The following is a 27,288-nucleotide window of genomic DNA, read 5'->3' on the forward strand; positions in this document are numbered from 1 at the left end:
TCCTCCACCCACACCCACTACATGGTTCCCCCCACTCCAGCCAGGGGCAGGGCTCAGCAGCGCAGCAGTGCATCTTGCCCCTCCTGCTGGTCTGCAGTGGTGTAGTGTTGGATGCAGGTGTTTGGGTCCCGTGCAGTACTCCATCCTTACCTGAGAGTGGGATACTACACCTCTGGATGAGATGCAGTACCTCTGTGGTGACTGAACCGGCAGGGGCGCCACATTTCCGTATACAGAGAAGCGGGATGGTGATGCTAATTATGGCATCATTGCTGCTCACCATCTTGGTGGAGTCCTCAAAGTTTTTGAGGATGGCACAGATGTCAGACATCCATGCCCACTCATCAGTTCTTATGTGCGGAGGCTGACCTGAATGCCAATGGGAGTGTTGAAGCAGGTACTCAACAACTGCCTTCTGCTGTTCACAAATCCTTCCCCACATCTGCAATGTTTATTTCCAACATCGCACAGCAGTCGGTGAGCTGGAAGCTGCATATGCTGCTGAAGCACTGCCAGGGTGGCAGAAGCTATAGCTGACTTTCTGAAATGGGCACACACACGTTGTACTTTCACAAGCAGCTCTGGCAGATCTGGGTAGGTTTTGAGAAACCGCTGAACCACTAAGTTGAGCACATTTAGTGCTCTCTCATCACTAATGTGTACCCCTGTATGGAGAACAATATCAGCACCAAAAAGTTAAAAGATGAAATATAACCTGCTTTATATACCAAGGTACTAAGAAAACCAATTTCAATTATATCTTGTGTACCCCTGTGACAAAAATATCTGCACCAAAGAATTAATTTCACTACAGTAGAACTAGTATAATGATAACCAACATCTTTTCCACTACAGCCAACCCAATAGATGGAGAGACCCAATCCGGATTCTCCACATTTCAAAAAATTAGGGCCTAAACCCACCAAAGTGGCATCAATTTCACCAGAGTAGAAGTAGTTTGATGGAAACAAAAACCTCTTCCACTACAGCCAACCCAATAGATGGAGACCCAATCAGGATTCCCCACATTTCCAAAAATTAGTGCCAGACACCAGCAAAGTGGTATCAATTTCAGTACAGTAGAAATTGTAGAATTAGGAATGACGCGTCTTCCCCTAAAGCCAACCCAGTAGATGGAAACTCAATCAGAAGTGTTTACATTTCCCTAAATTAGGGCCTAGCACCACCATAGTGGAATCAATTTCACCAGAGTAGAAGTAGTTTAATGGAGACAAAAACCTCTTCCACTACTGCCAAATCCAATAGATGTAGACCCAATCAAGATTCTCCACATTTCCAAAAATTAGTGGCAGACACCAGCAAAGTGGCATCAATTTCACTAGAGTTTAAGTAGTATAATGGGGGACCGACACTGCTTCTACTACAGCCAACCCAGCAGATGTAGACACAAGCAGAACTGGTGACTAGTGTTGAGCATTCCGATACTGAAATATCGGGTATCGACCAATATTCGCGGTATCGGAGTTCCGATACTGAGTTCCGATACTTTTAGAATATCGAATACCGGAATCGGAAGTTCCCATAATGCCTGCGCTCTGCAGTGTCTCTGAAGGATGACAAGCTGGATGGCAGCGCTCAGCTTACTGTACTTGTCATTTAGTGTTAAAGGATTTATAAAAAAAAAATAATAGTGTTTTCATGCACCGTCTCTTTAAAAAAGCCTGCCGGCAATTCAGCATCGGTACCCGACAATTTAGAATACACTGTGTTCCAAATTATTATGCAAATAATATTTTCTCAGATTTTCCCAAATTACCTATATGAATTGCAGTCATTGTAATTTTCCAGTCAAATAACTATTAGAGTACAATTGAAAGGTTTTTGTACAAACTGCCTATGATAACAGTATATTTAAAAAAAATAAAAAACTCAAACTGCACTCAAAATGCATGTTCCAAATTATTATGCACAGCAGAGTTTTCAACCTTTTCATTTTAATAAAGAACAAAAAAATGGTCATTTTTGAAATTATAAGCATAAGAAGGTTATTACAAACTGAAATCAAACAGTTTTCAACTCAAAACTTTATTCTAGGTGATGTTACATTTGCACATAGGACCCCTTGTTCGAAAGGAGCTTCTGATCTCTCTCATCCATTGAATTTGTCAGGTTTTGGATGGTTTCTGCTTTAATTGTTTTGCATGAGGACAGAATACCCTCCCAGAGCTGTTGCTTAGATGTGAACTGCCTCCCGCCATCATAGACACTCCTTTTGATGATGCTCCAGAGGTTCTCAATAGGGTTGAGGTCAGGGGAGCATGGGTGCCGCACCATAAGTTTGTCCCCTTTTATGCCCATAGCAGCCAGAGATGCAGATGTGTTATGTGCAGCATGAGACGGGGCATTATCATGCATGAAATGATCTCGATGGTCCAGATGGATGGAGTGGAGGATGGCTGGTTGATGGACACCCCATGCAAACACGGCTACGGCGCTAACAAGGAGGAGGTGGAGTAATGTTTTGGGCTGGAATCATGGGGAGAGAGATTGTCGGCCCTTTTAGGATCCCTGAAGAGGTAAAGATGAACTCCATAATGTATCTTTAGTTTCTCAAACAGCACTTCCTTCCATGGTTCAAGAAGAAGAACCGTGCATTCCGCAGCAAGATCATTTTCATGCATGATAATGCCCCGTCTCATGCTGCACATAACACATCTGCATCTCTGGCTGCTATGGGCATAAAAGGGGACAAACTTATGGTGTGGCACCCATGCTCCCCTGACCTCAACCCCATTGAGAACCTCTGGAGCATCATCAAAAGGAGTGTCTATGATGGCGGGAGGCAGTTCACTTCTAAGCAACAGCTCTGGGAGGGTATTCTGTCCTCATGAAAAACAATTGAAGCAGAAACCATCCAAAACCTGACAAATTGAATGGATGAGAGAGTTCAAAAGCTCCTTTCGAACAAGCGGTCCTATGTGCAAATGTAACATCACCTAGAATAAAGTTTTGAGTTGAAAACTGTTTGATTTCAGTTTGTAATAACCTGCTAATGCTTATAATTTCAAAAATGACCTTTTTTTGTTCTTTATTAAAATGAAAAGGTTGAAAACTCTGCTGTGCATAATAATTTGGAACATGCATTTTGAGTGCAGTTTGAGTTTTTTATTTTTTTTAAATATACTGTTATCATAGGCAGTTTGTACAAAAACCTTTCAATTGTACTCTAATAGTTATTTGACTGGAAAATTACAATGACTGCAATTCATATAGGTAATTTGGGAAAATCTGAGAAAATATTATTTGCATAATAATTTGGAACACAGTGTAGAAAGAATAGAGCATCACACATAGATTAGATAGATAGAAACATGTCACACATATAAGAAGTACAGTGATAGTGTTGATTACTGTACTTGTCATTTAGTGTTAAAATAAAGGATTTATTAAAAAAAAAATTGGCGTGGGGTTCCCCGTAATTTTAGTCTCTAGCGGAGGTTAAGCAGACGACTGGGGCAGATGTTTGAAGCCTGGGAAGGGGGTAATACCCACGGAGCTTCCCAGGCTACTAATATCAGCCCCCAGCTGAATACCTAGCCTTTACTAGCTATTAAAATGGGGGACCCCAAAAAATTGACATGGCGTCTTCCCTATTTTAATAGCTAGCAAAGGCTAGGCAGCCAGCTGGGGGCTGATATTAATAGCCCAGGAAGGGTGCCATGAATATTGGCCCCCTCCCAGGCTAGAAACACCAGCCGTCAGCCGCCCCAGTAATGGCGCATCCATAGGATGCGCCAATTCTGGCACTTAGCCTCGCTCTTCCCACTGCCCTGTAGCGGTGGCAGTGGGGTAATAGGGCTGGAGTTGATGTCAGCTTATAATGCCAGCTGACATCAAGCCCAGGTTAGTAATGGAGAGGCGTCTATAAGACACCCCCATTACTAACCCTATAGTCAAAGTTAAAAAAAACCCACAACACCCAGAATAAAGTCCTTTAATTGAAATAAACACACAATTTTTTAATGTTCTAAATTAAACCATATTTACCATCACGCCCATTCCAGCTGAAACCAATGTCTTTTGCAATAAAAGTAAAATAATAAAGCAACCTCATCCTTACCTTTCCATGGTTCCCAGGACAGCTTCACCTCTGCTTCATTGACATGACAGGCTGGATCGCAGCAGAACGCTGCCATCCAGCTTGCCATGCCGCAGACACTGAGAAGCACAGGCATGCTTGTGCTCCTCAGTGTCTGGCTGTGACGGCATCCAGATGAGCCAAGTTCATGTCCAATGAACTCAGCTCACCTCATGCACGTCACTGACAGCGTGGGAGAATTCTACTGCGCATGCGGTGAGCGTGAGAGAATTCTCCTGCGCATGCGGTGAGTGCAGGAGTATTCTCCCACGCTGTCAGTGACGTGCATGAGGTGAGCTCATGTCCAATGAAGTCAGCTCACCTCATGTACGTCATTGACAGCGTGGGAGAATTATCCTGCGCTCAGCGCTTGACCAGGAGAGTTCTCCCACGCTGGGATGGCATTGAGATGACAGGCTGGACCGCAGCTGAGCGCTGCCATCCAGCATGCCATCCTTCATAGACACTGCAGAGCGCAGGCATGCTTGTGCTCTGCAGTGTCTCTGAAGGATGAAAAGCTGGATGGCAGCACTCAGCTGCGATCCAGCCTGTCATCTCAAGCGCTGAGTGCAGGAGAATTCTCCCATGCTGTCAATGACGAGCATGAGGTGAGCTGAGTTCATTGGACATGACCTCGGCTCATCTTTATGCCGTCACAGCCAGACACTGAGGAGCACAAGCATGCCTGCGCTTCTCAGTGTCTGCGACATGGCAAGCTGGACGGCAGCTTTCGGCTGCGATCCAGCCTGTCATGTGAATGTAGCAGAGCTGAAGCTGTCCTGGGAACCGTGGAAAGGTAAGGATGAGGTTGCTTTTTTATTTTACTTTTATTGCAGAAGACATTGGCTTCAGCTGGAATGGGCATGATGGTAAGTATGGTTTAATTTAGAACAATAAAGAATTGTGTGTTTATTTCAATTAAAGGACTTTATTCTGGGTGTTTGTGTTTTTTTTAACTTTGACTATGGGGTTAGTAATGGGGGTGTCTTATAGACACCTCTCCATTACTAACCTGGGCTTGATGTCAGCTGCCATTATAAGCTGACATCATCCCCAGCCCTATTACCCCACTTCCACCGCTACAGGGCAGTGGGAAGAGCGAGGCTAAGTGCCAGAATTGGCGCATCCTACGGATGTGCCATTTCTGGGGCAGCTGACGGCTGGTATTTCTAACCTGGGAGGGGGCCAATATTCATGGCACCCTTCCTGGGCTATTCATATCAGCCCACAGCTGTCTGCCTAGCCTTTGCTAGCTATTAAAATAGGGGGGACCCCACGTCATCCTTTTTGGGGTCCCCCATTTTAATAGCTAGTAAAGGCTAGGTATTCAGCTGGGGGCTGATATTAGTAGCCTGGGAAGCTCCGTAGGTATTACCCCCTTCCCAGGCTTCAAACATCTGCCCCAGCCGTCTGCTTAACCTCCACTAGAGACTAAAATTACGGGGAATCCCATGCCAATATTTTTTTTAATAAATCCTTTATTTTAACACTAAATGACAAGTACAGTAATCAACACTATCACTGTACTTCTTATATATGTGACTGACATGTTTCTATGTATCTAATCTATGTGTGATGCTCTATTCTTTCTATTCTAAATTGCCGGGTACCGATGCTGAATTGCAGGCCGGCTTTTTTAAAGAGACGGTGCATGAAAACACTATTATTTTTTTTAATAAATCCTTTAACACTAAATGACAAGTACAGTAAGCAACACTGTCACTGTACTTCTTATATATGTGACTGACATGTTTCTATCTAATCTGTGTGTGATGCTCTATTCTTTCTGTTCTAAATTGTCGGGTACCGGTGTCTGCCGCTGCTGAATTGCCGGCTTTTCATGTAATACATTCTACATTATTCTTAGTTGTTTTCCTTCATGTAGAATTAACCTACAAGGAAAGAAAGGGTTTATTTTCATTCCGATATTTGTGTCCCATTGACTTGCATTGGTTTCCGGTATCGGAATCGGCGATATACGATATTTTTTGGGTATCAGTCCGATCCAATCCGATCCGATATTTCCCGATATCGGAAGGTATCGCTCAACACTGCTGGTGACATTTAAAAAAATTAGGGCGGAGATGTTACGGTGGATTGAGAAACATGTGGTGTGTTCAGCAAAACAAACACAGCAGGCATGTCAGCTTCTGTTACAACTGATGGGCTCTCGCTCAGCCTGACTGGAACGAGTATACAACCATAGGTTCTGCGGTCGGAGACCTGCGTGACAATACTTGCCATGGAAACAGAGGAGGATGAAGAAGCCAAATGCGTTTGATGGGGCGGTTGATGGTTGTTTATTGAAAACCAATTTTGAGTTAATCATGTTTGTGTACCCCTTTTTGGAGAACAATATCTGCACCAAATAATTAATTTCACTACAGTCTAACTATACAAATAGATGAAGACCAAAACCTCTTCCACTACGACAAACCGAGGAGATGGAGACCTAACCAGGAGTGTTCACATTTCCCTAAATAAGGGCGTACCACCACAAAAGTGGCAAGAATTTCACCAGAGTAAAAGTAGTTTAATGGAGACCGAAACCTCTTCCACTACAGCCAACCCGATAGATGGAGACACAATCAGGAGTGTTCACATTTAAAAAAAATGAGGGCCTAAAACCACCAAAGTGGCATGTATTTCTCTAGAGTTTAAGTAGTATAATGGGGACCGACACCGCTTTTACTACAGCCTACCCAATAGATGGACACCCAATCAGGATTCCCCACATTTCCAAAAATTAGTGGCAGACACCAGCAAAGTGGCATCAATTTCTTCAGAGTAGAAGTAGTTTAATGGAGATAGAAACCTCTTCCACTACAGCCAAACCCAATAGATGGAGACACAATCAGGATTCTCCACATTTCCAAAAAAATAGTGTCAGACACCAGCAAAGTGGCATTAATTTCACTACAGTAGAAATTGTAGAATTAGGAACCAAAACCTCTTCCACTTTTGCCAACCCAGCAGATGGAGACTCGATCAGGAGTGCAACATCCTCTCCAGTCGTTCACCACGTATCAGACTTGTACTCTGTTGTGCAGGTGCACGAGCTGGTCTAAAAAATGTGTGAAAGGACTCACAGAAATTGCTTCTGCCACTTACACTACTGCTGCTACTAATATTTTGGCGTTGACGAATTGACATGCTGGAAGTTGGAAGTGTAGAGCTCCGTTGAACTCTGTGTACTTCACTGCAGGCTTGGGGAAAAACTATGTTAAGGTTGTGTAAAAGCGTGTTTCAATGCTCCAGCATTCGCGGGTCCCTTTCCAGGGTGGGAAGGATCTGGAAAAATTTACTCTTATAACGTGGATCTAACAGAGTGGCAACCCAGTCGTCAGCACTATTTTGAATCATAACTATACGGGGATCATGTTGCAGATAGTGCAGCAAGAACACACTCATATGTCGGCTTCTTTCCCAAGGTTCAAGCCCATGCTGTGTGGGGGCTGGGTAATGCTGATGCTTTTTTCCTTAGTCCCCACCCACCAAACATGAACTGAGAGGGGATGATTATCCTTTTCATGTTCTGACTATTGATTGCCCATCACTTCTTCCTCTTCCATTTGTTCCTCTCCTTCACTAATAGTTTTTCTGGTATCGTCAACCTCCCTCGATTGCAGTGAACCACCATCCCTCAGCACCCTGAGAAATCCCCTAGTGTATGATGTTAGTGACGCGCCCCCTGGGACATATTCCTTTTTGAGGGGAATACCCAGCACCGGATCAGATGGGGGGGTTGTAGTCTCCGAGCGGCTGTGACCCGGCCCGTGCCCAGGGCGTCAAACTCAGTGTTATGTGGCAGTCCTACAGATGTTATTAAGAGTTCTTTTGTGTCGACTACGCCACCCGTTGTGATGCGGTCACTGTGGCCGCCGCTGCAGCAGGGTCCGCTGAGGCTGATGGTGGGTGCGCAGCTTGGTGGGATAACCCCCAACGGGAGGGGTATAGCCTCAGGGGGGACAGGCGCAGAGGATGGGGGTTGTGGTGGTGCAGTGCAGACGGCAATGAAGACAGAGTCGGGTTGTGCAGTTAAGGGTATTTACTTACTGCTGATGTTCCGGTCACTCCAGCTTCAAGTGACCACCCGAGCCGTGCTGCATCCACCAGGTCCTGGATCCAGCCAACCCCCAAACAAGTCCGGAGCGTGGCCCTGAGCTCTCCTTCTGTCCCGTTCTCTGGCCGTCCCCACCAGTGATCCACCTAGGTCCAGCTCCCTCGGGCCTTCTGTTGGGACACCCTTGGCCTTGGGTTCCCTGACCCTTCATGTGGTGTGCCTTCGGGGTGGATGTGATGGGTGGCCGTGGCAGATGCTGCCCACGGTCTCTGGCTAGGGTGTGTTTTCTGCCCCCGCCAGTTTGGGATCCGGTACCCTGTGCCGACTCTTCACCCGGGGATTTAATTTGGGTTCTTGGAGTCCTCTTTTCTGTTTCCCCCTCTGGGTCTCTCTTCTCCTCTCTCACTCTGGGTCTCTCTCTTCTCCTCTGCTTGCTGACTTGTTCTCTGCATCTGACCCTGTTCTTAGTTGGTGCCCACCTTATATACACCCTCTATGTGTGAGCTCAGGTGACCAGCACCCAATGAGCTCCTATCTTTACCCAGGCTGCTCCCCCTATCTGCCCCTACACTACTTGGGATGTACCACCCCCCTCCCACTCCAGCCAGGAACAGACTCGGTCGTACCTGCACATTTCTAAGTGGGAGTACCGTCGGCCTGTTCCTCGGAAATGGGATGTATGTAGTGCATGCAGCCTACCGAGCTCAGTTCCACACTCCATCCTTACCCGGGAGTGGAATACCACACCTCTGGGTTGAGGTGCAATACCCCTGTAGCAGCCGAATCCTCAGGGTGCTACATTAGTAACAGAAGAAAGCCTTTTTGGATGAGGCCTGTATAACATAGAATATATGTGTTAGGCATTAGGCTGTTGCTGGATTTGAAGTGTGTTCAGAATATTCTGTGGTCTCCCATTACAGTCCAGCCAGGGCTGATGCTGCTCAGCATTATCGTCAGCTCCAATGCCTAGCTGGTCCATGAGATGTACAGATTGTCTCTTGGGTCTTTGTGTCTAGCAATGTTAAGCATAGGTTGCGGAGGGAGACAGGGAGGATGACGCCACCAATGGTGCGAAGGTGGGCAGGGCTCTAATCATTGAACAGTGATGCTGATGTGTGGACAACTGTGTTCCACGTAGTTTCCATAGGCAGGTGTAGTGGAAATAGGCAGGCTAGTGGATATAGGCAGGTAGCTCCGTCTTGCAGTCTGGCTCTGCCAAAGGGGTCGCCTAACACTCAGAGCAGCCTGCAGACGTCATGTCCACGGCTATCGCCTGTCAGCCACGTGGAGTAATACCCTTCAGTCCGGTAGCATGCTGGCTGGAGGCACATGTACCCGTCGGCGTAGTCACACACGCATCCTAGCGCTGCCAGTGTAGTCCCTGTGTAGTTAACAGGGCTACAGATACTTCCCCGGTCGCGAATCTCCCATGCAGTTAACGGAGATAGAGCGAACCATTATACCCGTTCCTGTGTGCAGTAACACGGAAGGGTTTATCATTTAAGTTGGTTGCTTTCCTTTTCACCCGGAAAGTGTTCGGCAGCAGTCCACCAGGCTGCATCGCGGACCCCGGGGTCGGTTGCGTTCCATTATAATAAAGTTGTCTGCAATCGCCCTCCTAACAATATGCTCCAAGATATTTAAAACTCAGATATAGCCTGCTGTATCACTTTAGTCACAGTAAAAAATAGATTTACTGTATTTACTCTGCATAAGCTCTGCATACAGCTGAATTTCACCGCCACTAAAATAGTATGTGGCTTTTAGCAAAGTGTATCACGTTTTGTGACACCAAAAAATCTTTGGTGGACTCTGACTGGCAACAGAAAAAATAAATGTTTTTACTCTGAAAACAGTTGAATTTCATCGCCACTAAAAGCACTAGGTGGCTTATAGCAGAGTGTAACACGTCTGCGACACAAAAAAGTCTTTGGTGGACTGTGACTAGCAACAGAAAATATCTATGTTTTTACTCTGAAAACAGCTGAATTTCACCGCCACTAAAAGCGTTTATATATGGAGAGGACATGTGATTTCACCAGCCAATTATAGAAGCCCTTGTGTCTGGGACACTGTGGATGCTTCCTGCGCTCTGATTGGCTAGCTGGGCTTTCCAGACTTAAAGTTACCGCCTACAGGAAGAAAAAAAAAAACAGCGCGCTGCTGATCTGACCTGTTCTGAGCTTTCTCCAGCCCCCCCACTCATCTGCCACATCTCCCCGCTCATCATACGCAAGCACTGTGGCAGCAAAACTGTAAAATATGCAGTAGTTGCCCCGCAATCACGTAACCACGTAAATTCACCAAACATTACCGATTTTCCCGAATTTAACAAATTTTGCACGCCTTTCTGATCACAAATCCGAATGTGCCACATTCGTGTCGAACTTAACATTTGAGATCGGATTTCGAACATATTCGCTCATCACTAGTACTGTATAATGGCTGTGTCTCATGGTGGTGGAGTATGGTCTGATCATACCACATCTCCTGGCGTGGGGAGAAGGCAAAAGAGAATATACAGACAGAATAATATAGCTGCTGCTTTCTGTGAGGTAAAACATTTCCCTGTCGGTTTTATCACATGAGGGAGTGTTTCTACCATAGCCACTACCTCACTGGCTTAATTTATGATGAGCTTAGGGGACTGGAGCAGCAGCAGAAACACTCATTCATATGAAAAAAAGGCAGGGTATTGTTTTACCTCACAAAAGCAGCAGCTGCAATCCACTTCTATGTTGTCTGTATAACACTTATTCTCCCCCCTGGCCAGTAGCTGTGGTATGGTCAGATACATTTATAAGATTATCTCAGTGCAGGAATATTTTTTTAACACATTGTGGAACTTATTATTATTCCAAGATATATTGATTAAAATGTACTTTTTTTGTTGGAACAACCCCTTCAAGATAGTGCGAGAATAAATAATTTGTATTATTTCAAGATTCAAAATCTATGTAGAATGCCAACATAATGCATATTGTACAATCTCATTACATATGTAGACAATATGCCGCTAAGTCTTATAATTGCTACTTTTAAAGGGGTATTCTCAAGTTATTAAATTGCTTTAGTTAATTAGACGGAATTAAAATACCATGTTTGCAATTGACTTACTTTTACTATCTGCTGTTATTCTCCTACAGTGACACCTTTTATCTTTCATATTGTACAGCTGGTTTCTATGAAGCTCAGCAACTAGTGCCTGCCCAGTCCCTGGCCAAGAATGCACAGTAGTTACATTTCAGGAGAGAGATTAAGTCATACCATACCAGCCACCTCTCTCCAGCCCATTGATTTCCATACAGCAATAAGATGCTTACCTACCTCCCATACTTTCTCAGCTCCTGACAAGCTGCTGTTATAAATACTACAGCTCTGCTGTCATCAGAACTGTCGCTCAAGGAGGAGCTCTGCTAGATATCAGGAACTAAGGAAACTATACATCTCTGAGCTTCAAGAGACAATTTGAGAATACTCCTTTAATATGACTTTTATGGAATATATTGTGTACTCACTTCAGTCAAAACTTCATCCATTTCATCAAATGGTTTTCCATCCTTCCTGTTGTAAAATGTGGCAACCCCAACAATTTCTTCCTTTTTGTTGACGATTGGCAATGAAAGGACATTTTTAATCATCCATCCAGATTCATCAACTGGACCTTTCTATGGTTGATAAGAATCATAAAATATTTACTAAATAAGTGCCATAAAACACAAGGGTATATCATTGTACAAGGTTGTTTCACCAATAGACTCATTGTTACAATGATTTAAATTACGGTATGTTTCAAGTCCTTACCTGAAACTCAAAGTATTCATCAGCAGCCGTGTTCATAATATTGCAAATCTAAAAGAAGAAAATTCATAATTTGGCAACAGTAAAAAAGAAATGTGATTACAATGAATAAGTTAACAGCTATTTAACTCATTTTACCAGAGAAAGTTAACCAGTTACAGACAATGCCATTTTTCTCATCTTCATGGCCAAACATATATATATATATATATTTTTGTACATGCTGTTTTAGAGGCGTTATCGGGTCCAAATCAATAAGTCTGCAGTCACTCTGTGTGACTGAAGACTTATGAATCCCCCCAGCGCACACATTGTGCACTTCAGGGATTTGCCGGTTTCAGACCAGGGACCCGAGGGTGTGTATGAGTGCAGCCTCACTTCCATACACTTGAATGGAGCAAGGTCATGTCCTCTAGTTGGCCAGGCTCACTGGCTAGATGGGGCGTGACTTCGCTCAATACAAGTGTATTGAGTGAGTACACGCCCACTGGCCGGGAGTATGTATAGCGCATACATACCCTTCGTTCCCTGGTCTGAAACCAGCGAATGAGTGACTGTGGACTTATTGATTTTGACTCCTTTAAGAGATTTACATTTTTTCTTGTTTGGATATCCAAATAATTTTTACTTCATTTTTTATGATACGTGGGTCCTAATTTTTATGTAATTTTCAGTTTCATTTATTGCTAATATTAGGGGATAAAATAAAGAAAATAAAGGAAATATGTGTCTGTTTTTCACATTTATTTGACATTTTTTTATGACCACTAAAATAAATTTTAAATTGTGTTGTTGTTTTTGTATCAATTATATTTATATAGCAGAAAACTGCTTTATTTAACAATTTTTTTTTAGATCTGATTCTCCTGTAACTGGGGCTTGTATGTTATTCTCAGTTACAGGAAAATTTCAGCAAAGCTGATCTGTATCTACTAGCAGCTCCTGCTCCCTCCTGGCAGCTGCCAACCGTGTCCTGTGAAATATCCTTCCCATGCGCTGTCAATCATAGCTCAGCAGCTGATTTAGCAATCTCACACTCTCAAATGCTGCTGAGCTGTGAGGGAGAGGTTATAGCTCACATCCCCAAAGAAGAGAATGCCAGACCAGTAGATCAGCTATTGAGTTGTAATTGGCAGAGTCTGGGAGGAAGGGGTGAAGGCACATGACAGCATAGAAAACTCTGAAGAAACATCCAGTTGAACTACATGCAGAGATTTCACTTACTGAGCTCCAAAACAAATGTGAATGCTTATATAATTGAGTTATGCAGCAGCAGCAAAAAAAAATGGCAGCATCAAGGGAGCTCAAAATTTTTTCCAAGGTATTTAACTCATTTTTTCAGAAAATCCTCTTTAAATTATGTCTGGTTAGTTTACTGGAAAACTAGTTACAGGGAGAAAATTTTATTTTATTCTCTCTGAAGTCGGTAACTTCCAGTCATCAGGATGGCACAGAGAGCAGTTTCAGTCACCGCTCACTATACTGTGCGTGCTTTCATCATTTCCCTGCACAGTGATTGACAGCCTGCTCTGTAATGTGTGTGTGCAGCCTGTGTAAAGAGAAGGCTGTCAATCAATCAAAAAGCAAGGGGAGTGGTGACAGTGCCCTCATTGTGTAGTAAGCATTGAATGTTACAGCTCCTTACTCTATGATGGAAGTGAACAACTGCAGGGAGAATATAACTTCATTTTCTCCCTGTAGCCACTGCTCCAGTAATCCTGCCAGACACAATTTAAATGATATTTGTCTGCAAATTACCACTATGCAGGTAAATGTCATTTTATGGAGGTGACAAGTTTGCTTTAATTATATGATTGAACAAGTTTTGAAATTCAGGTGAATCCTATAATAATAATATGGACATGCTGGTTGCACTGTAAACTATATTAATCACTGCACAATATATATGCTCCTTTCTATTACTTTATGTGTAAAGCCCAAAAAAACCATTAAACCCTGAGTGGCAACCTTTTCTTACGTTGTCACTTTTAGCTCTTAATTAATTAGTCTCTTTATTTTATTTCTAGTCTGCTCTGCTAGTAGATTTATTAAAGGTATCTGTGTAATGTGTATTATACTTACAAGACCATTTTCTGCAACATATGAGGGAAGTTTACTTGACAAAGCCCAATGATCTGCAGGCGGGTTCCTGTTAAAACATAATATTAAGCTGTAGTGCTATTGTGGTATGTCCCTCAAATTGCAAATAATAAAACTTTATTGAAATAGCTTAATTTCTAATTTGTTTCCATATATTAATGTGAACAGCTCGACCCAGTTAAATGGTCCTCATGGCAAATATATTAATAATCTGGAGAGTAGTGTTTGGAATTACCAACCCTTCAGGTTATTCTTAATTTGATGAGAGTGATTGAACTAGACTATATGAGATGAAGATTCTTACACTCCAGATTACACTCTGATAACTTGAAACCATTTTTCTGAAGCCAGGTAGCAATTTATTTCTTCTATGCAAACAATAGTGAACTGTTTATTAAAGGGGTTGTCTCATGATCGCTTTCAGTAATGCACCTCTCCCTCGTCTCCTGGTCTCCTACATGACAAGGGAGAAGGTTCTCCTGAATGACTAACAGTTTAGTCCAGTGGCATGGTTGAACTGCTGGCCTGAATATGCCCTCTATGATTCTATAAGCAAAGGCAGCTTTGTCTCTGCAGCATCGGAGGAGCGCAGGGGCACTGAAGTTGACTACTTCTATAGCAAAGAGCTTGTAAGCGCTCGATCATAGCCTACGGCAACTTGTGGCTGACCTTAGAAATGAGCAGTAAAATATAAAATTAAATATTCCTCTGTTCTTGCGAACAGAGAGAGTCTTCAGTAGAAAGTATATTGCAAAGTAGCTTGTTTTTAAAGTTTTTACAAAAGTACTTTGGCAACTTTAATAGGATGTTTCTCACTACAGTTGGTGCCAAAAATATTATACCACAATGTTTCTTTCTAGCAAAAAATAGATCATTTAATACATATCTTTTTCTGGCAGTGCTTCTTTAATAATTGATCCAAACTGATTTTGGTGATCATTTGGGCATACTGTAGTTGGAAGATCAATGAAGTGCACACCTAGGTCAGAAAGTGAGACTTCTGGTTGATGAGGTTCATAGGTACAAATATGCATAAGGATTCCTCAGGGCTACTTTTTATAGTCAACAAGGGTTGTTAATAATTATTCCCACACTCTTTATCATCTTCCTTGAGCTTGGATTCTCACATGGTAAAATCACACAGCCTTGACTTACAAATTACTTTCTTTGGAGCTAACACAATTTCTCTTTTAAGTGGGAATCTATTAGGGTTCAATGCTTTGGACAATCTCTACTTGTTAGAAAGGTCCCTTGAATATAAGCTGATCACAAAGTGACCTACCCAATTGGAACCCGAAGCAATATTCTTTGAGGAAACCTGAAAATTGTTTGATTTTCCTACAGCGCCATGCCAGGGGAAAGAAAGCATTACACAATCCACATTGAAATCAATGAGTTGTATGTGTAATGCAGGACAGGACAGATCCTACAAAGCAAGAAATGCTCTTTGTAATCAACATTCACCATGGCCAAAAAAGAGGATCCTGATCAGACCACCCCTTCTATCCCCATTAACTCAGAATTAATTAATAGGTTATATCAGGGTGCAGAGCCACAGGCCCGTGGGCCATAAACGATCACCTTTCCTCCGCAGCTCCATGTCTCCTATGATGTATATACCGCAGCCCGCATGTCTCCTGTAATGTATATACCGCAGCCCCATGATACTGTGATGTACTCCAGTACATACTCCAGCCCCAGTGCACCCTATATGATGTATATACAACAGTCTTGGTGTCTACTATGTAATGTACACAGCAGTGTCGGTGTCTCCTATGTGATGTATACACAGCAGTCTTGGTGTCTCCTATGTGTTGTATACACAGCAGTCTCAGTGTCTCCTACATGATGTACACTGCTGTGTTGGTGTCTCCTATGTGTTGTATGCGGCGATGTATATACAGTAGTCTTGGTGTTTCCTATGTGATGCATACAGCTCTCTCTGTGTCCCATATGTGATGTATTTACAGCAGTCTCTGTGTCTCCTATGCTATGTATACTACAGATCTCCCCACTGTTTAAGTTCTATAAATGTAACGTGAGCAGTGATGAATTTCCCCCTCTGAGGAGATCTGCAGTATAGTATACAGTGGTGGCCAAAAGTATTGGCACCCCTGAAATTCTGTCAGATAATACTCAGTTTCTTCCTGAAAATGATTGCAATCACAAATTCTTTAGTATTATTATCTTCATTTAATTTGTCTTCAATGAAAAAACACAAAAAGAATTGTCCTAAAGCCAAATTGGATACAATTCCACACCAAACCTAAAAAAGGGGGTGGACCTAGTATTGGCACTGTTTGAAAAATCATGTGATGCTTCTGTAATTCGTGTAATTAACAGCACCTGTAACTTACCTGTGGCACCTAACAGGTGTTGGCAATAACTAAATCACACTTGCAGCCAGTTAACATGGATTAAAGTTGACTCAACCTCTGTCCTGTGTCCTTGTGTGTACCACATTGAGCATGGAGAAAAGAAAGAAGACCAAAGAACTGTCTGAGGACTTGAGAAACCAAATTGTGAGGAAGCATGAGCAATCTCAAGGCTACAAGTCCATCTCCAAAGACCTGAATGTTCCTGTGTCTTCCGTGTGCAGTGTCATCAAGAAGTTTAAAGCCCATGGCACTGTGGCTAACCTCCCTAGATGTGGACAGAAAAGAAAAATTGACGAGAGATTTCAACGCAAGATTGTGCGGATGGTGGATAAAGAACCTTGACTAACATCCAAACAAGTTCAAGCTGCCCTGCAGTCCGAGGGTACAACAGTGTCAACCCGTACTATCCGTCGGCGTCTGAATGAAAAGGGACTGTATGGTAGGATACCCAGGAAGACCCCACTTCTTACCCCGAGACATAAAAAAGCCAAGCTGGAGTTTGCCAAAACTTATCTGAGAAAGCCTAAAACGTTTTGGAAGAATGTTCTCTGGTCAGATGAGACAAAAGTAGAGCTTTTTGGGAAAAAGCATCAACATAGAGTGTACAGGAAAAAAAGAGAAGCGTTCAAAGAAAAGAACACGGTCCCTACAGTCAAACATGGAGGAGGTTCCCTGATGTTTTGGGGTTGCTTTGCTGCCTCTGGCACTGGACTGCTTGACCGTGTGCATGGCATTATGAAGTCTGAAGACTACCAACAAATTTTGCAGCATAATGTAGGGCCCAGTGTGAGAAAGCTGGGTCTCCCTCAGAGGTCATGGCTCTTCCAACAGGACAATGACCCAAAACACACTTCCAAGAGCACTATAAAATGGTTTGAGAGAACGCACTGTAGACTTCTAAGGTGGCCTGCAATGAGTCCAGACCTGAATCCCATAGAACAACTGTGAAGAGATCTCAAAATGGCAATTTGGAGAAGGCATCCTTCAAATATCAGGGACCTGGAGCAGTTTGCCAAAGAAGAATGGTCTACAATTCCAGCAGAGCATTGTAAGAAACTCATTGATGGTTACCGGAAGCGGTTGTTCGCAGTTATTTTGGCTAAAGGTTGTGCAACCAAGTATTAGGCTGAGGGTGCCAATACTTTTGTCTGGCCCATTTTTGGAGTTTTGTGTGAAATGATCAATGATTTGATTTTTGCTTCATTCTCTTTTGTGTTTTTTCCTTGCAAGCAAATTAAATGAAGATAATAATACCAAAGAATTTGTGATTGCAATCATTTTCAGGAAGAAACTGAGTATTATCTGACAGAATTGCAGGGGTGCCAATACTTTTGGCCACCACTGTACATCTGTATTCAGTATGGCTTACAGCTGCGAGTTCTTTACAAAACGTATCGCAATTACCTACGCTCCAAACCGACGCAAATCTGGAAAAGTAGTTATGAGCAGCAAAATCATGCATACCCCCTAACATCACAAGCTCACCAAAGAGATTGGTTCCAGCCATCACATTAGGGATGAGTTAATTAAATGTTTGACCAAATATAGCAGGGTAATTTTCAAGTTGATAATTTTGTATGGCCCCGGAAGGATGGTATAAATATCCAAATGGCCCTTGGCAGTAAAAAGGTTCCCCACCTCTGGGTTATATGAAAATGGGTTTTCAAAATCAGAGAACTCCTTTAAATATTATAATAAAAAGTACAAAATAATACCAATTTACAAAAAACAATGAGATGCAGTAAAATAGCAGTCCACTGGAGCTTACGATCCAGACAAAATTGGAAGAGGCATAAAAGACTAGTGAAGCTTTTTTCTAATGGCCTGCCACTTATGTATAAAATGAAGGTGGGATATTGACATACTGACTTTCTTCTGACATCCCCTTATCTTATAAATCAGGTGTGGGGAACCTCAGGCCCGCTGGCAGATTGGGTCGGCAGCTGTGTTTTGACGGCCACCGTTCCTTTATTCTCTTCTTGTTTTGTGAGCACGTGCATGCAGTGTTCATTACTGAACGCTGAGGCGCGTGCAATGAAAGATTACGTCCTGACACCAGTGCCAGCGTCAGGACATACTTTGTGGGCGGAGATAGCACACGATTTGAACGGCCCTCGAAGGATGGTATCAATATCCAAAAGGTCTTTGATAGAAAAAAGGTTCCCTACCTGTTTTAAATTATCCAAAAGGCTTGAGCAGTAATTATTTTTTACTTATTGAATACCATTGCCTATAGCTATACCAAGTGAAATATATTGCTGTACTATAAAACTTTTTAGTCATTATTAAATTCATTAATGCTAATTAGTGTTGAGCGAGTATGAATTGTCAGGCAATCCCTGCATGTGTCACAGGTGTATGACAGATCTGAGACATGCAGCCACGGCGACACTTTAATCGATGCCGAGCACGCCACAAATACTCGGCGAGCACCCGAGCGTGCTCGCCGAAGGGGTTAGCAATTCATACTCGCTCAACACTAATGCTAATGTCATGCAAAAACTTACGGAATAACTTTAATTTCTTCCTTTCCATGCAATATATAATCAATGACTTTATAAAATGATATTTCCTGCAATAAAGAAAAACAAATTATTAAAATGTTGTCGAAAAATGAAAGACACTTTTTAATATTTATCCTCAAATGGCAATTGTGGTTGAAAAACAGCTACTGAACAGTGATAAACTAATAACTACTCAATATAAAATTAAAGATGGCCCTTAATACAGTATGTATGATCATCTTCTGCCATAGATTTTGTGCTCATATTTGTAGTTTGCTTTGTCTGTCTCTGACTTGTCCTGTAGTCTAATTAACTGCATGATTTTGTCTCTTTTTTATTTTTTAAATCACGGTTTAATCATATAGGGGGCTTGTCACCTGAAAATGTTACCATCACATTAAAGTGCTTGTCTCATAAAAACGCCTTTTTCATATTATGCCAGAAGGAATAAGAAAGTTAAGACTGGCCTTATATTTCGCTGGCTGTGGCTGACGCAGGGGAAATTTATTATTACAAGGTGACTATTCAAATGGCCATTTATATGATACATATTAAGTCTGGGTCCTCCATAGTAGGAACCCCTGTTTTAATAGTAATACAATCATTTTTATATACCCTAAGGCCCCCACTTTAGGGTGTGCAAATGCCATACCATAGTTGAATTAAGGAACTAAGCACAACCCATTATCAAGGAATATAAGATGAGTGTCACATCTGTTCCGGGACCTGATCTTGCGACATCTGTTTCTGTCACCAGATGCCGCCTATGGTGGAGGAGGCATCGGGAGCAAAAGCTCTGGGCTGTGCAAGCTCTGTCCAACCACCGAGATTAGGATGCAGGGGACCTATAGTGCAGTCTAGTCTGGCAGTATGGGTGTGTGTGCTGCCCAGCTGCAATAGTTAGCTACCTGCTTCAGCCAATTGGACAACATTATACTCTACTGCTGTTAGCTGCCAAATATAGTTAGTTCTTCCTCTGTTTTGCTACAGCTTCTCAGCTACCTTTTTTGGCTATAGTTTTCTTGTTTTAACCTTGGCCCTTTTTACTCCTGATTTTGTACCTTGTCTTCCCTCCTGGTTCTGACCTGGCCACCTGACCACTCCTGCCAGCCTGCACCACCGACCAGCAGCCTAATCCATAGACCCATTCCAGGGTCCTCTGTGTATGTCCAGATCCCTGTACAGTGATTAAAAGTTGAAGGCAGGGACAGTCTTTGGGATCTGGTAAATGGAGTGGCTAGTACTAAACCTACCTGTGACAGCCATTTTTAAAGCTGCCAGGTGACCACTGACAGAGCCCCCTTACAACTGAGACAATGAGACAAACTGGTATATGCACAATTTTCTCATCTTTTGACTCTTGAAGAAGGAGGCATGGGCTTCAAAGTTGGGAAAACACTGACAGATGTTATTAGTACTACCTCTGGTGCCAACTTATATCCCTTACCATAAACTGTATGGTAGCCTAATTTGCAGCCTCCTGAGTAGCACTCAGAGAGTAATTAGAAGCTCAACCATGATTTTATCATTATCTCCAAACTGCTCTTACATAAAAGTATTGTCCTTATTCATTTACTGCTATTAATGTTACTATCTCACTTTCCAAATATTCTCATTAATTTTATTTTGTATATGCTCATGTTATTAGTTACTCTACAACTTGCCTGATTAAAACTGATCATTTTAATATTTTATATTAATGAGAAATGGAATTACAGAAGGGACAGCAATGAAAATTAGGCAAAAACATAAATCTGGTAATGATGCCGTACTCTGCCATCTGGAGTCCTTGGTCCAGAATAAGGGGGCACTTCACCCATTAGAACTGGCCACTGATCAAAAAATTCCTGCAAAAAAGAACAGTGTCAGCAACAGTGTTCTGGTAACACAGAGGCAAATACTGTACTGATTCTAATGTCAGCATTTTAACATGTTTACATGCTTGACATTCCCATAGGAAAATTAGGCAAATTTACCATGTAAATGAACCTGAAATATGGCTCAAATTTTGTCAAAAGCTGGTGCACATGTGTAAGAAGGTATAAGTGTTGTCCACACTCCCCCTTGAAGATATGTAAAATGATGCAATGTATTATGGTGTTTGGAATGTTTTACATTGTTAGTGGTAGAGTTGTGTTCTGACTAGCACTAAGTAGTCTACAGAGAAAGGAAGAGTTAATAGCCAGGAGTAGCCCAGAGGGGAGGAGCTAAGTGAGGGCAAAACACACACTTTCCAGATAGAATGGGAGATAGGGATAAGTCTGCAATAGTAGCAGACCTCAAGTCTGGCTGAGTAGCAGAACGACACGTTGTGGGTGCGTTTATGGCAAAAGGGACATGATCAAGTAAGGTAGTAAACCCTAAGAAGAAAGCGACAATGAGATGGAGGTGAATAGTGTCCGGAGTTGGTCCAAAATGAGAGAGAGAAAAGGAAGAAGTAACGGGGTATGGGGCAGGAAGCCTAGCGGGACGGTACAGAGTTGTCTGTCAGTCGGGTAATGGAATGGAGAAGGAAGGATAAGTGAGATGAAGAGGAAATGTCACATGAGCTGGTCCAAAAGAGTCCTTAAAGCTAAGTAGCAGCCATATTAGCATAGAAAACTCCCCTAAGAGTAGAAAAACGCGGAACCGCGGGTGGAAGCATAGGACTCTTGCTTGCTGAACTATAGTGCTGTTATTGGAGATGAGCAGGCTCCCTGAATAGTGTATGCTGGGCTGTGTTGAGACAGAAGAATTAGATAAAGTAGAGGGTGAGAGACACTCCCAGAATGAGAGGAAGAAGTGTGTGATAATGTTCCATGTCATAACAGAAATGTCTATGAAGATGAATACCTATTACCTGCTGTATATAGTTCTTCAAAAGTTATTGTTCAGTAAAAATAAGTTTATTTATGAACTATGGCCTCCGTCATTGAACTCTGTAACACCCGGTCCTGACCGGCCAAATACAACGGCACCATGTGGTCTGCAAGGAGGTATCACCACCACTATAGCAAAAGTCCAAACACCCAGCCAGGACCCCCATTTACATGTAGCTTGCTGGTGCGTGAAGCACATGTACATGCCGTGCACTACATTTATTATGCATTTTAGACACATTTTGCTTGTCACTAAACAGTTCTTAAAAGTGTCTAGAAAATGGGACATGATTAAAATAAGTCCCAATGTGTGCCAGATTTATTAGTGACATCACCATAATGCTGGTCTAAAATCCACAACTAAAACCATACAAAGAATGGCAGGGCACAACAAAACAGATATTATTATAACAGTTATTATCAAGGATGGTGCAGTCACCCCTCAACAAATAGTGATAATTACCGGTATATACAAAAATAGACAAGCTGTCAGGGTACAAAGACATGTAACCTCATATTTTCTGTTTTTGAATGTGGCAAAAATTAAAGAGACTAGTAATAAATCTGCCTATCTGTTTTCACAGATCAATTAAACAGAGGTGAAAAACTAACCAATAGGATCATCTGATTGATCAGCAATGCGAAAATGAAATGATAATTAAATAACATATCCACATATGTAAAAATATAAAAGCTTTAAATGATATGTCCTTACTTTTTTACATGACTGTAAATTGTGGGAAATCGTAGACTGTGTAATAAAAGTAACAAGAGCAGACTACTTATGCACAGTGAGCAACTCTGCATAGAGCCATATGAGATAATTCAAGCGATTCTCTGGTATTGTTAGTGGGAGGTATGGTCACGTGATTACAAAAATGCAATTTGCATACTTGAGGCCACATTCTGATTTCTCTCAGTCCACTTGTATGGAGCAAGGCTTGCGGACACATAACTGCCCTCTCTCGCCGGAAATACCAGAGCATCCTGGAAGCGAGCGGCGCGCATGATGTAAGAACTTAAAAGACTGCAGACTTTTATGAGAAGACCTGACAACCCCTTTAAGTTCTACAATCATTTTTCCATAATAAATCTTTTTGATGGTAAAAGTTCTGTCATATTGTTGCAGAACTCCTTTTCCTAAAGATTGCTGTAATCAACTGATCACTAGAGGTCTGAATCTCCTTAACACTGCTGCATTAAAGCCAAGAATAGGGCATGGCGGTCGTTAGGAAGGAATGGGGGTAAAGGTAAATTCTCCCCAATAGAATGCCCAGCCAGACCCTACAAAATCAAAATTTGCACTGATAATGCCAGTTGTGCAGTACAGACCTTTGAAGTGTAGAAGGACCTTTGGTGAAATGAGTAGTATGAAGGAACTGAAGTGGAGAGTGCCTGGTATGTCCTCTGCACTGTGTACACAACACACACTATATGTCACACAATGTGTGTGTGTGACATACAGTGTGTGTTTTGTAGCATGAAGGGTATGTAGGTGCAAAATATTCATTGGATGATTGGATCAATCATGGCAGAACAAAAATTATTGTTCTAAACAACATATCACAGTGTAAATATGATAAAACAAAATAGAATGGAACTATAATAGTATATCAAGACCATAATAGCAATAAAGAGGGTCCTCCCAAAGGATAGATACAGGACAAATATAGAAAGCCAGGGAGTTTTTGACCCAATAATCAAGGACAATATTGCGTATAAAACATGGTAAACATTTTATTAAATCGATTAAAATGTAAAATTAGTTACAATCATAACAATACGACATAAAAGACACAAATATGTGACAAACTTAGCACTGCTGTGTAATAATAACATGTAATGTTGCATATAGGGTGTCTCAGCGTATTTAGGAAAAATAGGGGATATTCCATGTGAGGAAAACACAATCTAACTATTGTCTATGATCATTTAACAAGAAATGTTAGTATACCCCTATTTGGCCACAAGAGGGCATATATGTCCAGAAAACGCAATGATATCCACAATCTATGGACTCACCCATGAATGCTGCAGTACCAGATTAGCCAAAGGGAAGAACAGGAGCCCCTACGCGCATTTCGCGTGGGCTTCGTCGGGGGGCCTGTGTGGTCTTGTGCCAGGTGAGTTTATATATGCCACCAAGAAACATGTATGCGATGTCAGATTGGTAACACGGCACATGGGAGCGGGATCAAAGACGTCACTTCCGCCCCATCCGGCAGATCACGGGGCGGTGCGTGTTAGGAAGAATACTTCCTGTGACGTCAGTGACACGCATCGCCCAGTACTGATGCCACATGAGGTGGGACGTCCGTGAGAACCGCGCGCATGCGCACTTCTGAAAATATCGCATTATGGAGATATAGAGTATTTGACAAGGTATGCAGAATACACATTGCAGGACAGTATATGGACATCCTTAAAACAGTTAGGCAAAGCATAAAATGCCGAATTGAACATGACAAAATTATACATTTAACAATCAACGTGAGTTGATATATAAAATACATATGATGTCCAAAACTAAGAAGAATGGAATTATTTCCTGCTGATGATGTGGAGTTACTTTTCCTTAGTAGATACAGGAGAATCAAGGCACACAAAAACGGAGTTGATGGCAAAAGATGTAAAATGAAGACATTCTAAATGAAATATAGTAAACACAAAACATACAATTACTTAAAAAGCAATATCAGATACACAATGTCAAAGAGCCAAAAGGAGATCAGAAAATATAGATGAAAATCAAATCATAAAAATGGTGAAAAACTTAATTTTTCATTTAAACCCAATGGAGTCATGGTACCTAATTTAACTATCCACCGGCATTCGAGTTGGGCCAATAGGTTTTTAAGGTCTCCACCTCTGGTACCACCGTGAATGCGATCGATGCCCCTGACTTTCAGGCCATCCGGATTGCAGCCATGGTGGGACCTGAAATGTCGTGGTATGGTCTTAAATAACATTATGTCTTTTACTTTTGCCGCTGCCCATATGTCCCTCACATGTTCCCGTGTGTGGACACGTAATTCCCGGGACGTAAGGCCCACATAAATTAGACCACATGGACATGTAGCATGATATATGACATATGTCGTACTGTCTCTTGCATAAGAGGGCTGTGCGACCCGGTATGTAAATTCATTGAACATTATTTGCACCCCTTAGTCGAAACGCTGCCCTCCTATGTCAGGGACACTACGGACTTCCTGAAAAAGCTGGATGGACTTACGTTGGAGTCTGACATGCTGCTGGTTACAGCAGATGTAGAATCTCTTTATACATGCATACAACATCAGCATGGATTGGAGGCAGTAGAGTTCTATCTGACCATGAGCAACTTGGATGTACAGATGTGTGAATTGATTTTGAAACTCTTAGAGTTCATTTTGACACATTACTATTTTACGTTCAAGGATGTTTTTTTTCTGCAAACCCGCGGCACTGCGATGGGCGTGGCGTGCGCGCCATCGTACGCAAACCTCTTTCTAGGATACTGGGAGAGGGAGGTTTTTGGGGATGGTGCGCACGCCGCCTCCCAGGCGCAGTGCTGGTATCGTTATATCGATGACCTGTTCATCATCTGGCAAGGTTCTGCCGATGATTTACAGGCATTCATGGTTGAATTGAATGAAAACCATTACAACATCAAACTTGTTCATAGGTCAGATAGATGACAAATTGATTTCCTGGATATAAGAATTTCGGTACAGGTGGATGATTAAGTCCAGACTGATGTTTTCCGAAAGGATACTTCAGTCAATACGCTTTTGCACGCTACTTCTGCCCATATGTCCTCCACAATTCAGGCTATCCCCATTGGCCAATTTCTACGTGTTAAGAGGATTTGTTCTACACCAGAACTATTCGAAAAACAATCACAGGATTTAAAAGAACGTTTCTTGGCCAGGGGTTATAGCAAACGCAGTGTTAAGAGGGGGTACAATAGGGCCAAAAGGACTGGTCGTGTCCAACTCTTATCCAACTGCAAGAATGAACGGGGACAGGCCCCAACAAGTAGTCTACCTGTTAGATTCATTTCCACATTTAACAATAGATGGAAGGACATTCGTAATATCTTGAGTAAACATTGGCCCATTTTAAAACGGACCACAATATTCGTAAATTTCTACCAGACAGGCCTCTGCTTACAGCGAGAAGAAGTAAAAACATTAAAGACCTACCTGTGAGAAGTCACTATGTGTCAAAACCTCCTTCTCCTTTTTCTATGGGTAATCAGAGGCTTGGGTGTTTTCCGTGCGGCTCATACTTGGCATGTCGTAATATCGTCCGCACGACAACTTTCTGTTCAGCAGATGGTAGGGATTTTAATATTATGAAGTACATCTCATGTAGTACGACATATGTCATATATCATTCTACATGTCCATGTGGTCTAATTTATGTGGGCCTTGCGTCCCGGGAATTACGTGTCCGCACACGGGAACATGTGAGGGACATACGGGCAGCGGCAAAAGTAAAAGATATAATGTTATTAAAGACCATACCACGACATTTCAGGTCCCACCATGGCTGCGATCCGGATGGCCTGAAAGTCAGGGGCATCGATCGCATTCACGGTGGTACCAGAGGTGGAGACCTTAAAAACTATTGGCCCAACTCGAATGCCGGTGGATAGTTAAATTAGGTACCATGACTCCATTGGGTTTAAATGAAAAATTATGTTTTTCACCATTTTTATGATTTGATTTTCATCTATATTTTCTGATCTCCTTTTGGCTCTTTGACATTGTGTATCTGGTATTGCTTTTTAAGTAATTGTATTTTTTGTGTTTACTATATTTCATTTAGAATGTCTTCATTTTACATCTTTTGCCATCAACTCCGTTTTTGTGTGCCTTGATTCTCCTGTATCTACTATGGAAAAGTAACTCCACATCATCAGCAGGAAATAATTCCATTCTTCTTAGTTTTGGACATCATATGTATTTTATATATCAACTCACGCTGATTGTTAAATGTATAATTTTGGCATGCTCAATTCTGCATTTTATGCTTTGCCTAACTGTTTTAAGGATGTCCATATACTGTCCTGCAATGTGTATTCTGCATACCTTGTCAAATACTCTATATCTCCATAATGCGATATTTTCAGAAGTGCGCATGCGCGCGGTTCTCACAGACGTCCCGCCTCATGTGGCATCAGTACTGGGCGATGCGTGTCACTGACATCACAGGAAGTATTCTTCCTGACACGCATCGCCCCCGTGATCTTGTTAAATGATCATAGACAATAGTTAGATTGTGTTTTCCTCACATGGGATATCCCCTATTTTTCCTAAATACGCTGAGACACCCTATATGCAACATTACATGTTATTGTTACATAGCAGTGCCAAGTTTGTCACATATTTGTGTCTTTTATGTCGTATTGTTATGATTGTAACTAATTTTACATTTTAATCGATTTAATAAAATGTTACCATGTTTTATACGCAATATTGTCCTTGATTATTGGGTC

General features: G+C 42.1%; 1 protein-coding gene across 1 annotated transcript in view; it reads right to left on the reverse strand.

The window, feature by feature from the left end:
- The window catches only part of PDE6A (phosphodiesterase 6A), a 213,713-nt gene that overhangs the window by 70,733 nt on the left and 115,692 nt on the right, over positions 1 to 27,288 (reverse strand). Inside the window, exons 5-9 of the mRNA XM_073650655.1 lie at positions 20,718 to 20,792; positions 18,949 to 19,013; positions 14,046 to 14,112; positions 11,967 to 12,014; positions 11,681 to 11,830 (exon numbers count right to left, since the gene is read on the reverse strand). Of these exons, the coding sequence (XP_073506756.1) occupies positions 11,681 to 11,830; positions 11,967 to 12,014; positions 14,046 to 14,112; positions 18,949 to 19,013; positions 20,718 to 20,792 (405 nt within the window). The remainder of the gene's footprint in view (positions 1 to 11,680; positions 11,831 to 11,966; positions 12,015 to 14,045; positions 14,113 to 18,948; positions 19,014 to 20,717; positions 20,793 to 27,288) is intronic.

This window comes from Phyllobates terribilis, unplaced genomic scaffold (assembly GCF_046119375.1).
Source record: "Phyllobates terribilis strain yellow unplaced genomic scaffold, ASM4611937v1 Scaffold_11__3_contigs__length_659146591, whole genome shotgun sequence".
In the NCBI taxonomy this organism is placed as follows: domain Eukaryota; kingdom Metazoa; phylum Chordata; class Amphibia; order Anura; family Dendrobatidae; genus Phyllobates; species Phyllobates terribilis.